The sequence below is a fragment of the Corvus brachyrhynchos genome, unplaced genomic scaffold, assembly GCF_000691975.1.
Source record: "Corvus brachyrhynchos isolate BGI_N302 unplaced genomic scaffold, ASM69197v1 scaffold101, whole genome shotgun sequence".
NCBI lineage: Eukaryota > Metazoa > Chordata > Aves > Passeriformes > Corvidae > Corvus > Corvus brachyrhynchos.
The window spans coordinates 21358286-21374092 of record NW_008237239.1 but is presented as its reverse complement, the minus strand read 5'-3'; the positions used below and the strand labels follow the sequence as shown (position 1 = coordinate 21374092).

The window sequence follows — 15807 nt, the reverse complement described above, 5'->3', positions numbered from 1 at the left end:
CAGGCAGGAGAGCTGACAGCCAGAGAGCACAGTGTCTCCTATTTATGGTCTATTTTCAGGGAGAAATACTTATCGCTGCAGGCTTCTTTGTGGCACCCCGCATGTGCACCCTGGTTTGGTGAATAGAAATTCAGAATGGCCTGATGCGGCAATTGAAACCCTTAGATTGAATGCCCTGTGCCCTTTTGTACTCAGGGGGAATGGGAAGGCTTTAGGAACTGGCTCTGTCACTAGGATTAATAACTGGGAAATCAATTTGTCATTTCCCTGTCATAAATTAAAAGCTTATAGGCCTTATAACGTGAGTAAAATAGAGGTTAGTGGGTATTGATGGAGGTCTCAAAGCTCACTCAGCAGAGCAGATCTCTACTACACAATTTAAATTATGTCTCCTCCACAAGGAATATCTGTCAATATTTGTATTGAAAAAAGACATCCTGTGCAAGAATATTTTATCTGTTTCTACACTGCTGCTTCATTGTTGCTGCTGAAAGAGTTCTTGAGGGAGACTGTGGTCCTGACTTGATCAGTGTAAGTGACCTTTACATTGTGCATTTGTCTGTAGATGTAGTATAAATTAGTCATGTGTGAGCTGATGAGGTGCCATTGAGGTTGTACCTCACTAAGCTGGTCCTGCTGAGAATAGAGAACCTCTCCCTGCTCCCTTGGCTGTGGCAGTGTGGTGAGAAAGCAACCACACCCTTCCAAAAGGGTGCCCACCTGAGAGTAATTGAGGAGTGATTTGTAGGAGTCAGCAGACCAGGAGGGAAAAGGATCTTTTAAAGTCAGACACATGTAGAGCTAGAAGGGAGTAGTCTAAGAGAAACCTACCTGCTGGTGAGAGTTTTGTGGTTGAAAGGAGAGGTGGTTTAGATTAAATAGACCTAATCTTTTGTTGTGCAACTGAAGAAAGGATAATCAGAATAGATTCTTGACAGGAACAGGTTTTTTTATCTATCTCTCTAAATTAGGCTATTTTTGTTCTAAATAAGGTATGTTTCTGTGATGTGTTGTTACACAAATGATCCAAGATGACCCAAAAATGAATGATCCATAATTTGATGTGCTGGAGTGTAAAAGGGTACTTCCCACAAATTACTGTGTTTTGATGTATTACTTATGCTACTATTTTAAGACATTTGTTTATTAGAGAACTCTAATCAGTTTAATTGAAACAGATGTGGTTGCCAGATATTTTAGTTATCTGTGCACAAATTATTGTTGTTAGGTATGTTGATAAAAAATAAATAAATTGACACACTCTCAAGACTCTAACATAATCAGACAAACACAGATTCCAGTGTCTTTTCAACTGAATAGTAGCTTAATTGGCTTTTCAGTCTGTAGTTAATATTCTGTATCTTTTTACATACCAAAAGCTGAACTGATTTGTATCTACAGCCTTTCTTAAACAGGTTTTTATCTTATTTTCATTATAAGCATCACTTTTGTTTCCTCTTTAAAGGCATAATGATGATGAAATCCACTTCTAATAAATTATCTGTTCTGCCTCTCTCAAGCCCAGCAGTTGCAGATAAAAGAGATTGTTGGACAAAGAGTTGTTTGTTCTGTTTAGAAGTTTTTTTATTTATTATTTAAAAAGAGACTTTGCTGGTTTTTTCTATAAGGAGCTTAAATTCCTATAGAGCATTTAGAATCTGTAGTGTCAATATAGGTCTGACATAAATGCCTGTACTTGGTTTAAATCTCTGTGACATCTCTTTTAGAAAGTCATCAGAAATCACAAAAAATGATCCCACTTTACTGACTAGGCACAGTATTCAAGCCCAAAAGCTCTGTGTCTAGTCAATTTATATTGATAGTGGGTTTAAAAAATAATCACTATAAGTTGTGTTAGCTTTAATTGCCTTTCCTCCAGTGTTTGGCTTTTCAGTAAAAGGCAGAATGGCTATCCTGCTTCCAAAGGCACATGGCTACTGCTTTCTGTGCTTAACTGGGCAAGAGAACAATAAACTTGGTGTAGCCTTTAAATGTTAAGACAAAAGTGAAAAAGGAAGGAGAAACGCTATTTTTTTATGCAGTGGTATAAAAAATGGCAGGTGATTTGTGGCAGCAATTCAAGTATTATGAAGGTTTTGTATTTGCAAGTGTGGCTTATGTGGTCTTATAATAGCTAAGACCAGCTTCTCGCTGGAAAAAAAAATTATTGTATATAATTCTTTTTTTATGAAGTATATTACATTGTCAATAGTGAAGGACATTGTGAAAGAAGGAAAGCCTGAGGGTAGGAAGTTAATGTTAGCCTTGGAAGACTGGATGCTGTTTGCACAGATTTTTCTATGTTGCATCAGATAGCATTTCTTTGTCATCATTTCTTCGTACTGAATAGGATAATAGCACTGAAATTTGTGTCTGGTACAGGGCTAATTTAAATAAGAGCTTATGAAAAGTACCGATATTCTGGTGATGTGAGGCGACTATTGAATCCTGTAAAAGTTGCAAGTGTGTTTCCACTGACTCACAGACACTGTGGGATGTGTGAGCCTCCCTCTCTTCCAAGGAACGACCTGTTGTAAAGGACATTCAGTGTGACCACAGCCGGCACGTTAGATCATGGCCACTTCTCTGTAGGCTATTCATTGCAAGGGAAGGAAATGGCATTGCTGCTTGCCTTTTCTTCCTTTACTTTCCCCGCTTCAGGCAGAGTCTTTAGCTGTCTGCAGGGGTCATAACACTCAATGTGGTGACTGTTACTTGACTGTTACTTAATCACTTACCCCAATTAAATTGTACCAGTTGTAGGTCAGAGGCCTGCTGTGTTAAGGGCTCCACAACTGATTGATAGCTCTCTTTTGAGATGGGGATTCTGGAAAGTGAGACTGAAGTGGGGAGCAGAGCTGGCTATTGAGTGCTTGTGGCACCACAATCAGACTGTCGGGGGGACTGGAGGAGGAGAATGAGAGCTCCTTGAGGATATCCATGCAGGGCCTCTCTGCTTGGGTCAAGAGGGTTAGAGAGCACAAAGGCTTCTGTTCCAAGCAGCTGGGCAGGAGAGGAGGGGAAGCAAGCAGCAGCTGCTGGAAAGCTCAAGAATATATGAGATTGATCGAGAAGAGAAATGCACTAAGAATGAAATAGTTGATTTGAAATGATTGTTCTTGCCATGTGTGGTCCTTGGCCTGGGCTGTCCCATTTGTCATCCAGTGAGTTCCATCAAAAAAATCCTTGTATGAGCTGTGTTTCTCCCCTCTGTATTTTTTTTGACAGTACCTTAAAACACATACTGCTCAAGGTGTTCCCTGTGACTAGTAAAGATAATATATGTTCTGTAACCTGTAGTTGAGTGTTTGGTTGCTCTTTTGTCCATCTGGGCTTAGGCACAAAGTTTAATAGACTCCTAACACTTAACAGAGTTTAAAAAATGTTGTGTTTGGTTTTTGTTTTGGTTTTGGTTTTTTTAAAGACCATCTAAGGGACTAGAAATAAGTGGTCTGAGGTTTGGATGTGATATTGCAGTAATAAACTCCATGAATATATCCACAGTTCCTTGCTGCCTAAATTGAAGTGTGCTTCGTGCATCATGAAATTTATATTGATAACTTAGAGGCCTGAAGAGAGTAGGGGCTTGTGCATTTGGATTTAAGGAAATGTGTGTACTCCTTGTTACTGCTGTTTGTGGTGTAAATGGACTCCTTATGTTATATGGTTTCCCTGGTGTTGTGAAGTATTTAAAATGCTGAGTGAATGATAAAGCACCTGATTAAGAAAATCAAATATAAACTGGAAAAAAGACTCTGTTCCTTCCAGCTTGCTGTTAAAAAGGCAAATTAGCTGGGAAAAGCATAGCAAGAGGGCAACAGTATTAACCTTCAGCTTAGAAAATATTTTATCACCAGGAGACTAGGCTGAACCACATAGATCTGTGCCCACAAAGAAGAAATTAGATGCTTAATAGAGAAAGTAATTGAAGTTTAAAAAAATCAGGTAATTTCACTAATTCAGATTATTTGTTTCACCTGCATAGCACAGCAGGACAGAAAGAAAGTATAAAAGATTCCAAAAGCAGCTGTATTTTTTTCCTTGGGTTTTTTCAAATGGATCTAGCTTGTTCAGAAACACTGAGTTAGTTCAGAAATCATTTCTTTATTTTACTGATTATTGTGTGAAGTGCTGACTGTGGTGACAAAAGCAAATATATACAGGGCATTCCAGAAAATTAATGATCCTGACAATTAAAAGTAAAATCCTTGCAGGTTGCCACTACATGTTGTGTTAAGCAACTCGAACTATGGTGTGATGGTAAACTGGACACTGGGAAATGAATCATAGTTGTACCAGCAGGGTAATGGGTTTCTGAAAGAGAAACATCTCAGAAAGAGAAATCTCTGTTGGAGGCAGTTGCTGGCTGTGCTGCCTGGAGACTGATGTTTCGCAGCAGCAAGTCAGGTTTCTGCTGCTTCTGTTGTCTCAGGAAAGAGTTTCAAATCCAGGGGTCAAAATGTCACCTCTCAGGGTACAGTCCCTATGGCTTCCAGCATATTCCATATGCCCAGGATATATGACTCTCTTTGTAGAGACCTGTGCTCACCGAGGTGGAACATGGGCATGAATCACATTAGGAGTCTTTGCACTCTAATGGTCCTGGCTGAATTTGAAGCAGCATCCCAGAAGAGATTGGCTTTCTGTCCCATTTCATCCATTGACTAAGCTATTTTCCATTCAGCCAGATGATGCCTTTCCCCACTTCAGCCTGAGCTGCCCTTTGACCTGTCCTGAAGGGGAATTACTGGCTCTTGGGCATTCCTTTTGATTTGCTGCTGCCTCCGTAATGAACCTCTCTGTGTGGCCCATTTCAGGCCCATTTTTCCTGTCTGTTTATGGAATTCCCTATTTCTTTCTGCCTCATTATGGAAAAAACCAAGCCCTAACTTACTGAAGTATAAAATGAGTGTGCATACACATGTGTATGTGTACGTACCTTCCAGCACAGAGGACATGGGATTTAATTAACCTAGTGTGTTGCATGTCCATTTTCTTTTTCCAGTATTTGACTGCAACTTTGAATCTCCTTGTGAGCTGGAATATTCCTTTACCTCAAAAGATCAGGAAACCCCCAACAACGCCTGGGTCAGACTGAGTGCAGAGGAAATCTTGCATCTAGACCTCCTGGATGGGCCCGAGAGAGATCACTCTGAGAGCACACCCAAAGGTAAGATGAATGCAACTGTGCAATGTCATCAGTTGTGGTTAGTTTTAAAATGAAAACACCCTTGCTTCTACCCCTCAAAATAACCCTAACGGAAAATCCCCAAACCCCACGCAGGCAACCATGTCTTCCTGAAGTACTAAAGACAGCTATAGTCCCTTTGCTTCAGCAGATAATGAGTAAAAACCAAGTGACAAACAAAAGGAGAACGTGTTCTGCACAGGAGATATCTGTTTTCATCTAAAGACAAGCTTGATTGTATATCTGGGAAGCAAAGTATCAAATATAGTCTTGTGTAATATCTGATTTGGGCTGGCCCATGCCATGGATGATACTTGGATGAGAACTGTACTATGGTGCCTGTGTTTAAGGTCATTCAGTGTTTGGAAGAGTCTGGTCTTTGCTCTAGGTTCTGTTTACCACTTGTGTGTTTGCAGACCATTTTAGGCAATATCCTTTTGTCCAGGGCTTAGGTTGTCTGTTTGGTAAGAAAACAAAAGATGGGCTTTGTCCTTAATATAAGAAAAAAGAACCTGTCTCTAAAGAGAGCTAGGAGGTTTCAAAAGATGGGAGTGCAGCAGACTTTTTTCTTTTCTTGGAAAAAGATTTGGTTTGTTGGAATTACTTTTCCTGCTTATGACCATATCTGTGAACAGCAGCATATTTCATTAAGATTGTAAGTTCTGAAAAATTTTTAGATATATTTGTGCTCTTCTAATCCTGGAAAAGCAGAAAAATTCTTAACGTCCTTTCAGCTTAGTGACACCTGCTTGGAACCTTTCTCTAGAGGGTGGTGTTGATCAGAATGGACCTACAAAAATGGAAATGGGGGAGTTAAAGCTACAAACTTTATCCAGGAAAACAAAGAGGTGTCAGGAAGGACAACAAAAATTACAAGGTATATGGAACAGTTTCCATAGTAGGAAAAACTAAACAGACAAAGATACTCTATTCCATCTGCGGTGGCAGGGATTAGAGGTCTTTAAAATGCAGTTTGAAGAGCATTGGAAAGCAGCTGTGAAGTGGTGGGTTCCAGGTTTTTGAACAAGCAAGCAGAGACATTTTTCATGTAGTACTTGAATAAACGGTGCTAATAAAATACATGAATTAATGTTATGGGGCCAGAAGTGTGCGTAAGTTTAAAGAAAGTTCAGATGAATTCTTGCAGACTACATTCATCACTGGATGTTTAATTCAACAGTCTGTTTAGACTCAAGAAGCCTCTTACACAGAAGGCTGCAAGTGAAAGGATCCTTTTCTTAGAAGCCAGCATTAAAGACAGAATTTGACTTTGCAGAGCTGCAGTCTGATTGCTTGTAACAGTTCTTATGTTCAGGCAAATACTGAGGAAATTTTCTGTGGTGCTTTCATTCATATTCTGTTTTCTCATCCATACCAACAGTAGAGTACTTTTCCCCAGATAGCCATTGTAAATTAACTTTTAAGGCCCGTTGATTCATCAGCCGACCAAGTCATTTTGGTGTGATCTGTGTCGTGTGTAAAGCAGATGGACCACATTTGTGCTGCATGCAAATATCTTCTAATTTCCACATCAATGAACATCCACACGCGTACTGAATTTCTTGCTACAAAGATACAGTTCTGGGAAAGTTTGAGGTAAATCAGAATGTCTGTTTTGTTCTTCTGTTTCTTAAATTCTAGTGCAAGCTGGCTGCCCCTGAAATTTAGGAGTTAAAACCTTGTTTTGAATTGAGAAGAATAGCTGTCACTTCTCTGGAGTGGGGAAAAAATGGGGAAAATCCACAAGGAAGTAAATGTATTGTTCCAGCTAAAGAGCCTGGCCAGGTCTCCATGATGCTACACATTGTCAATGTATGATTCTTTTGGATTCTTTTCAGTAAAGTTGTACCTTTGTCTAACTCAGTTTTATGTATCTGTCAAAGCAGAAGAAAGGGAGACTGTAGCCTGAAACCAAAGGTGGTATTAGTTGATGATTTCTGATTGCTTATTGGGTTAAAATTCCATTTCTAAGCCCAAAGTTTGGGGGTTCTCACCTGGAATATAGGCAATTTAGGCTGAAACTTGTGTTCTGCTGTTTGCTTCTATTCTGAGGGGCAGGTAACCAGTGTCAAATTGATTAAGTGGATTTAGATTTGTGGGGCATCAGGGTGGATTATTTTGTGTGGTTTATTTGCTTGTGTATGTTTGTTTTTACCAGGCATGTTGGACATAGTGGTAATTTTTTCTCAGTAGAGCTGTAGGTCTGCAACTCATCGATGACTGTAACTCTTGCATGTATAAAGACTCATTTGAAAATCAACACTTGGAGCTAGCATCTCTCTATTTTAAATCACTTTAATTACAGCTGTTTGGCATAGATAGTTGTGTGGTCTGTTTCAATCTGAAATAATTAAGCACAGTAGTTCCAACCCCCACTGTTTCCTGCAAATTGTACTTGCAATTATCTCAATCTTGTTTCATCTCCTTTGCAGACAGTAATGCACAGAGATAAACAGATAGCTTAACTAGATTTTGGGATGGTTTAGCTCATCCTTGTCACTTGGTTATCAAGTCATGGCAAGACATTGATAGAGACAAATGCCTCTGCTATGATTCATTAGGCTTCACACGAGTTTCTGTAAAATGTTCAGTAGAAAATCATTGGGAGATCTTCCAAAGAGAGACATTGGAAGAATTTCTGTATTTTTGCCCCTGTCCCAGCAGCATGATACAGCTCAGTGTCAAGAAATCAGAAGAAGTCAGCATGGATTAAGGCTCCTAGAGTAAGAACAAACTTCTGGTGTCTCAGCATCTGGTTACAGTCACAGCTGAGCAATCCACTTACTTGGCATGTTCAGCGTGTAGTGTCACACAAATCATTGATCTTGTGGATAGGAATAGATGGTGAGGTGGCAGAGTTTGATATTAAATTATTCAGGGTAAAAGATTGAAAGTCTAGTTGCAAGGAATTGGAAAGGGATGCTTAACCAGCGAATAGTGGCAGGCGAAATTTAGTGCAGATTGTTTGAATTGAGGTGGTGGGGGAGACAATCAGAGTTTGACATACATGGAGGCAGATTCTGACCTGGTTACCATCACTTAAGCTGATTTAGGGGTAAGAATAGAGCTGTGAAAGCATCACCTCAGTAACAGTCACAAAGTAAATGTGATGTGGGGGGCTTACTGGGGAGGGAGTGGAAAACAGGAACATGCTATAGTATAAATGTGTGGGGCAGCTGTATTTAGAACTCAGTCTTCTATTCTAGATCCCATGCATCAAAAATCTTTTCGTGCAGCTGGGAAAGTTTTTGAAAAAATGGAAACAAAGATGATAAAGTATGTAGTGGCTGTCTTCTAGGAACACTTAACTAGCACTACCCTGCCTGAAAGAGGCATCTAAAGGAATACATTCAGAGTTGTACAGGAATCACAGAAATTTATAAAATCTTTATAAAATATGTATAAAGGTTTATAAACTCCCAAGGGTTTGTAAAGCACGGAAAGGATGAGTACAGAAGGAATAGTTGATATTTCTTCTAACACAGTATTGGACAGCATCAAGCAAAATTAGTAGATGTCAGGCAAAACAAAAGGAGATCCTTCAGTATTTAACAAACAGTGAAACTCTGGAACTTTCTTCCCAGGGTAGTGTTGGTGCTGAAACCTTCTGTGGGTATGCAAGTTGACAGGATATATGCAGGGAAGAACAATTACAGCCACTAAATTCTCTACAGAACCTTTTTTGGCTCAGAAAGTCCTTGTGCGACAGGTTCCTGAAGGTCAGGAGTGGTGGGGGACAACTTTGTTTGTTCTCCCTGTTCATACATTCTTTCCAATGTATTTCCACCTGTCTCTTTTCAGAGCCAGATGTTGAAAGTTAATGGATCTTTGGTCTGGTAGGGTCGGTGTGGTGGTTTGTCCCTCCCTCACCTCCCAGCCCAGGCTTAGGTTCCCTTTGAAAAAGGATAGAAATGCACAAACAGTTTTAGACTAATTTAGAGAGTCAGAGAAAAGCTGCTATTTAAACATTTACTGGTATTTGCTCTTCTGTTAAAGCCTTGGGAATGCTAACAAACCATGCAAAAATATCAAGTATTTGGTAGGAAGAACTGCAGGGCTGTTTGCCTATATAAATGTAGCTTAGGGAGGCTATCAAAGTTTTGATTTTTAAAATTTGTGCTAAAATGCTTCACTCTCCTCTGTTCCCCACATCTTGTAAGCAGACCAGTGAGGGACAGAATCACTGGTGTATCTGCCAATTAGGGCCCTTAAGATCTGCTGGAGTAACTCACATTTCCAAGTCTGGTTTATGTAACTTTCTGTAGGGTCAGAGATTTAAGGTTAAAGTTCCACTGATGTGCTAAAGATTGACAGAAAAACCTCCCCTGCTGGGATCTGAATTGGGCCTGTACATGCTGAAATGAGTAGGCAATCCATTGTGGATTACTAGGCTTCTTTTAATTCATGAATAAGCAAAAATATGGCATAAAAAATTCAAGCATTCTGCATCACTGACTGCATTTATTTATTTTGACAAGTGTGATTAATTTTTAATTATTCATGATCCTTCATAATATATTATACCAGCAAATGCACTGCAGTCTATTGTAATGAAATATGAGGAAATAGAGATCTTGCAACTGTGGCACTATTTCCTAAGGAGATGACCCAATCTGTGGTTAGAAGCAAGGAGTTTGTAGACCAAGGAAGCTGCGCTTTCAGCTGTGTGGATGTAAGTGTTTGTCATGTTCTAGGTAGAGTCATTTGCCTCTCTGATAAACCTGAAATGGGTCAAACCAACCATAAATTCTGTGCCTTTCAACTCTTGAGTCAAACCCAGGGTATGGGGGCCTCTAGGATACAGCACTGAGTTTGACATCCATCATGGATTATTTGACAGCCACCAGCAAGTGGGGCTTTTCAGAGTTCACCTCTCCTGTTACCTTATTGCAGTGCTTGTATTTTCCCTCCTCCAGAGAAGCACTGGCTCAGCTTCTTGCAATGCTGTGCTCCCCAGAGACACAATTGTGGTCAGTAATTGTGGTCCCCGATCTGAGACCACAGCTGGGGCTTCATACGGAGTCAAATCTTACAAAGAAGAGAGAGAACCACTAGTACAAATTATTCCATTGTATTTAAGGAGGCAGGACCAGCAGCAGCTGCACCCAAAACAACTGCACACAGACTGAGTCCAGGTCTGATCAAATGTCAGAGTGATCTGTTTCTAACCGTAAATGCAGTTTTATGCAGGAAGGATTGGAGTCTTTACCATTCCTGACTGTGGTTATGCAAGCGGGTTGCCTGCTCTTTTTTTAAATCTTGTGATTCTAGATCAAGCAAGTGAATTTCTGCTTCTGTGATTTAAAGGCTTCAGGACCAGGAAAATATGCAGGTGCTTGATAAAAATTTCTGATGAAGAGATAAGTTGTGGCAGTATGACCACCATTCCAAATAAAAATCAAAAAAGTAATAAGCCACCCTGCAAATGTGAACACCAGTTGAGACAACTTCCTAATGGAAAATGTAGATTAAACTTTCATGAAGGATGGCAGGGGAAGTGGGAGATTAATGAGGACAGTGCCTTAACCAGCCACTGATCAGTTGAAAAGCTCTTATGTAAGTTCTAAAGCAAGAAGTATCTGCATATTGTGTTAATGTGGTTTTAATTTTTGTAATTATTACTAAAGAAATAGAGCAAGGCTAAGGCACTGAGCATATTAGCAAATGGGAGATAATGAACTGCAGGATTATAAAATGGCCTCTGTCTTTAATTTATGATTCATCAGACAAAGAAGAATGAGGTGGATAATAAAAGATAACAAATAATATTTTCTTTCAGATTATCACTTTATTAACAAAACAGTAGAGTATAAATCATTGTGGGCTTGCAAGAAATAAGTAGGTGAGAAGTTATTTTTCAAGTAAAACTGAAGCAGAAAAAATACTCATATCACTTTAAATTCCACAAAAAAAAAAAAGGGGGGGGGGGAATTCTCTCTGAAAAAGATACCTATTTACCAGGGGAAAGAATAAAGAGTAAAGAGAGTAGCTGGGCTCACACTAGACAGACAGAAGTTTTCCCTTTACATTAATTCTTATACTGGTTTGAGGATATGCCTTGATCTCGTAGAATTGATCCAGCTTATGTGTCTTTTGAACAAGATACCACAGGTATTTCTTATTTACTAAATCATTACATGGAGTTCGAGATCTTGACACCTTAGGCCTGGAAAAAGAAACATCAAACCAAGAATTGTTTTCTCAGGAGAATTTCTGATTGGAAGAAAAATGTTTTTGAACCTATCACAAGTTTTGACAAAAAACTTGCAGACCTGAATGTTTACTGCATCTGACTCTTTAATGCTGGAGAAGAACGTGATCATCCTGGCCTGCAAAGGTTCAATCCAGATGGTTGAATAGTCCTTAAAAAGATACTGCTGTATCTTTTTAAGGTGCTGATACCACCCTAGTTTTATTATTTATATGCTGCAGGTATCCCACGAAGGTTTGTGAACATTTGTACTTTTGCACTTTCATTTAGTTCAAGTGGGATTCAGTTTCCTATTATTTTCCTCTTTAAGATTTAGTCAGTGGAAGTAATTATTGAGTGTGAGTTGAAGGATCAGCTACATACCACAAGCAAAACAGTAGAAGAATTAAGTGAGGTCTGGAAATAACGTAGACTGAAAATTATTCATCAATCCTATTGCAAATGAGAGGTTTATGGATTTGTAGGGATGACTATCAAGTTCTCTGTATACAAAAAGGGGGTTTAGAATTAAAAATAATTTTTACAGTGAATAGTTCTGGCTGTTCTAGATGAGATTTAGATTTTAATACTCAATTTGGCAACATAAGAGTATCAAGTGTTACAACACATACCCATAGGAATTTATGCAACATTAAGACACTAAATGCAAACCAAACTTGCTTCTAGAGTCCACTGGGCTGTGGAGAAGGAAAGATACAGCCTTTTTATAAGGATCAGATTCCAGCTCATGCACTGTCAGTACAAAAAAATGGACCAGGTGTTCCTAGCATTTTGCAGCTTGCTCTTCTCATTAGGAATACACTTGTACTTTGTTATTGCAAAATTATTTCCTTTTAATGAGCCTGCTCTAAAGAGGCAAATTATTGTCTCGCTGCAGGACAGCGTGTTTGTTTATAGAGTAGGTATGTATTTATGCAGACTGTGGAGAAGCACGTGGGTTTGTTGATTTTTTAGAAATCTTGTTTGTTTATTCCTTAATTCAGTGAAGACTTGCATGCAACTCAACATCCAGCAGTCTCTTCCCCAAGCTGAAGAAGAAAAATTAATTTCAGTGTGCATGAGATGTTAGCATGCTCTAATGCCTTGCTGCATACCTGTGACTAATGTACTCCAACAAGTATATCCAGAAAAGGCAGAGACAATGAAGAATAAATGGGTTGTAAAATGGTCTCTTTCTCACTCCTAATGACAGTTTCTCCTTGGCAAGATGAGAGGCATATTAAAAGGACAGCTGGAGGGAAGTGTGTCCTGCTCTCGGCTGCGTTTGACCTTTGTATAGGAAAAGACTACTGGATTAACACACATATGTAAATTTTTTTCCCTCCACAACGTAGGGACAGTGTCCTTTATCACCAAATGCTCATGTGTGCCCATGCACATGTTGTGTTCAGAGGGTTTTCTAAATATAACTTTTTAAGCACTGAAAACTCACATTTGTGCAAAAAAATACTCAATGGATTAGTACATTATTTGGTAGTTTTGATCTCTTTCTAGCCTACCTGCTGCTTCGATTTTCTGTGGGTTTATTTTTTTACCACGCAGTGACAGCTCACACATATGGCTCTGCACACAAAAATATAATGTATGGTAAAGAAGTATCAGCAAGACCCTGTGAGCCTGGCAGCCTCTTGGTGGCTGCATTTTGGCAATCCTTCCCAAGCATGGTCTAACTATATCCATTGCCAAGTACTACAATACCCTGTGCTTCTTCAGCACTTCACCCGGAGGCTCTGAGAATGCTCTACTAAACAAGGCACTTCGTATGGTTTTGAAGAGTTGGGAGAAGGGTTTCTGCCTGTTGTCAGAGAGAAACCAAAGCCCAGCGTGGTTAAATCAGTAGCCCAAGGTGAGTTGTGTTCCCCAGTGTGCCAAACCTGTGTCCCTTGCACCTTAATCAGTACTAACAATTGTTGGGGCCTGCTGGTCCCCAGCGTTTTTTTCATGAAGTTGGCTTGCTCCACATTTAATGAATAGATGTTATCATGTGGGATTTTCTACACAACTCTTTTGTGAGATTATGTTAAAAGCATTATCAAATTGACAAGAACTGGAATATTTTTGCTCTTATTCACATCAATGATAGTGTTGTATTACAGTAGGTATCTTACACACCTGTGCTTGGATGAATACATTAAAAGAGAGTCACAGAACTTTAAAAGATAAAAGGTTTTACTGCTGTGACTCTTGCCAAGAACAAAGTCCAGCTAACTAATCAGAGATAAGAAATTGTTAATTTGGAACCATGATGAAGAAAATATCATTTTCCTGACTGATTCAGTCAGGATCTTAGAGTGGATGTAGCTAAACCCAAGTACAGTTTAACCATTTTGTCAGGTAAATTTGGGTAAAGAGAAGATTGATTTTTAGCATTTCTGTAATTGGTTTTCTGATGACATTTCAGTTGTTTAGATGACGGTATATAAAGGATGTGCTGGTACCAATGCTTTTGTAATATCTCGTTTTTGGGAAGACACAATTACATGTACTTATTCAGAGGTGTTGCAAGAAGTATTCCCCTAGCCATGCCTTCAGAGGTTAAATCTGACAGAAATTGTCAATGTTAAAGCTCACCAAAGTAGTTTTACCTTTACCTTGAAGGGATGGGACCCTCTGAGCTTAGTTGTTTTCTCTTATAGAAGCTTAAACTCGGCATGCTTATTTTATCCCCCTCAAAATAACCAAAGAAGGTTGCAGAGTTAAAGACAGGATACTGAATGAGAATTCTGCTTTCTGTCTTTAAAAAATAAATTTCATAATACCATGCAATGCCTGTTTTGGTGGCCCCAAGCAACTTGCCTAGATTCTAATGAATAATCATCCTTTCAATTATGAGCTAGAAGCTATCCCTGAAGTTTCATCTGTTTTCTTTGTTTGCTTGTTTTGAGAGCACAGTGATTAAACAGATGGTGTAATGCATGAAGATGAGAATGGCCATACTGGGAGAGCAGGAGAGGGAAGAAAACTGATGGCTGGACTTCCCCAGATGTTCTCTCACTCTTCAGACAAGCTGTGCCAGACGCTGTGCACTGAGGGGAGCAATAGAACATAGCCCTTCGTGTTTAGTTGTAACTCTGCTGGGGAGCACACTACAGTATCTCCTTGTTGATTTGGGATCTCCAGTCCTAGACCCTGCTCTTGTGTTGAGTAGCACTTCCTTTCTGTGCAATAAATTACACTGTGTGTCCCACTCGTGGTAAGGAAATGGCTTTCTCCAAGTCCCTGTGAGTCCCTTTAGTCTCAACAGCTCAGGCTTTCTCATCTATCAAATGCAAGCAATTTAGAAATGCTTGGCCTTCATCTTTCACCTTCCCCAACTAAACAGGATTTTATAAAATTTGAATAGGAGAGACTATCTTTTGTTAAAATACTATGTTTTAAAAATATAATTTATAATTTGCATTAATGGTTCCTCAGCTGGAAAGTCCGATGAAAGTCAGCTTTGTTAGCTGAATGCTCCAGTGTCACAACAGAGGTGAGACAAGCAAGGACCCCTTACTTCTAAATGGCATTTCCTTAAGAATTCAAGAAATGTAATAGCGGGCTTTTAGCCATTGTTCTACATTTTTTCTTCTTTCTATTCTATGTCTGTGAGCAGATCTAACCACTCTTCTGGGAGAGACTGTCTTTCTGAATTATCTGTTGTAAACATGAGTAAAAAAGGTGATGAGTGGATTTCTCCACATTTGAAAAGATGTTCAAACAGCAGAAGCAGAAGATATGTTACTTGCCATTGCCTGTGTTAAAAGGATAAACCTGATGAAGGACTGAACTACAATAATTCACCTTGTGTGTTGCTGTTAGTGGGGGACATGTTGCTGCTTTCCTCTGCTTCCAGGGGGGAAGTGGAAAGGTCAGGCACTGAAAGGAAGCATTTTACTGTGTACCACATGTAGGCATCTCTGGCAGTCATTTAGAACTTTGCAAGGCATATAAACAGCATAATAAAGGTTAGATCACAACTCCTTCTCACCTGTCACAGTAGATTTGTTTATCAGAGAAAAACCCAAGCTGCAGAGCTCCAGTATTGATTTTGAGCAGAAGGTTCAAGGATGTCCTGTTTTCAAGGTGTTTATTCAGAGCATGGAAGAAACATAAAGCCCATGTTAAAACAACATTATGATGCAGGTTTAATTCCACTCTCTGTGTTTTTCCTGAAGGTGTGAAAGCATTTGAGGAGGAGACAGAGGATGTTTTATATTTGACTGCTCTAAAAAATGACAGCTTTTCAGACTATCCCGTATGGATAGAGCAAGCCCTGCCTGCCTGCCTGAGTTGACCCTACATGTCAACAAGGTCACTTTGAGGTGAAAGTTTGCTGTGACACACAGCTTGGGATTTTACATACTGAGCTTTCTTAGACTGGGGGAAAAGATCATTCTGGTGGCCTCAGTGCCCAGTTGCACAGTAG

General features: G+C 39.4%; 1 protein-coding gene across 2 annotated transcripts in view; it reads left to right on the top strand.

The window, feature by feature from the left end:
* ALK (anaplastic lymphoma receptor tyrosine kinase) overlaps nucleotides 1-15807 on the top strand; it is a 225730-nt gene that overhangs the window by 6310 nt on the left and 203613 nt on the right. For both annotated transcript variants that reach the window (XM_017730126.1, XM_017730125.1), the window contains exon 2: nucleotides 5006-5170. In XM_017730126.1, the coding sequence (XP_017585615.1) occupies nucleotides 5006-5170 (165 nt within the window). The remainder of the gene's footprint in view (nucleotides 1-5005; nucleotides 5171-15807) is intronic.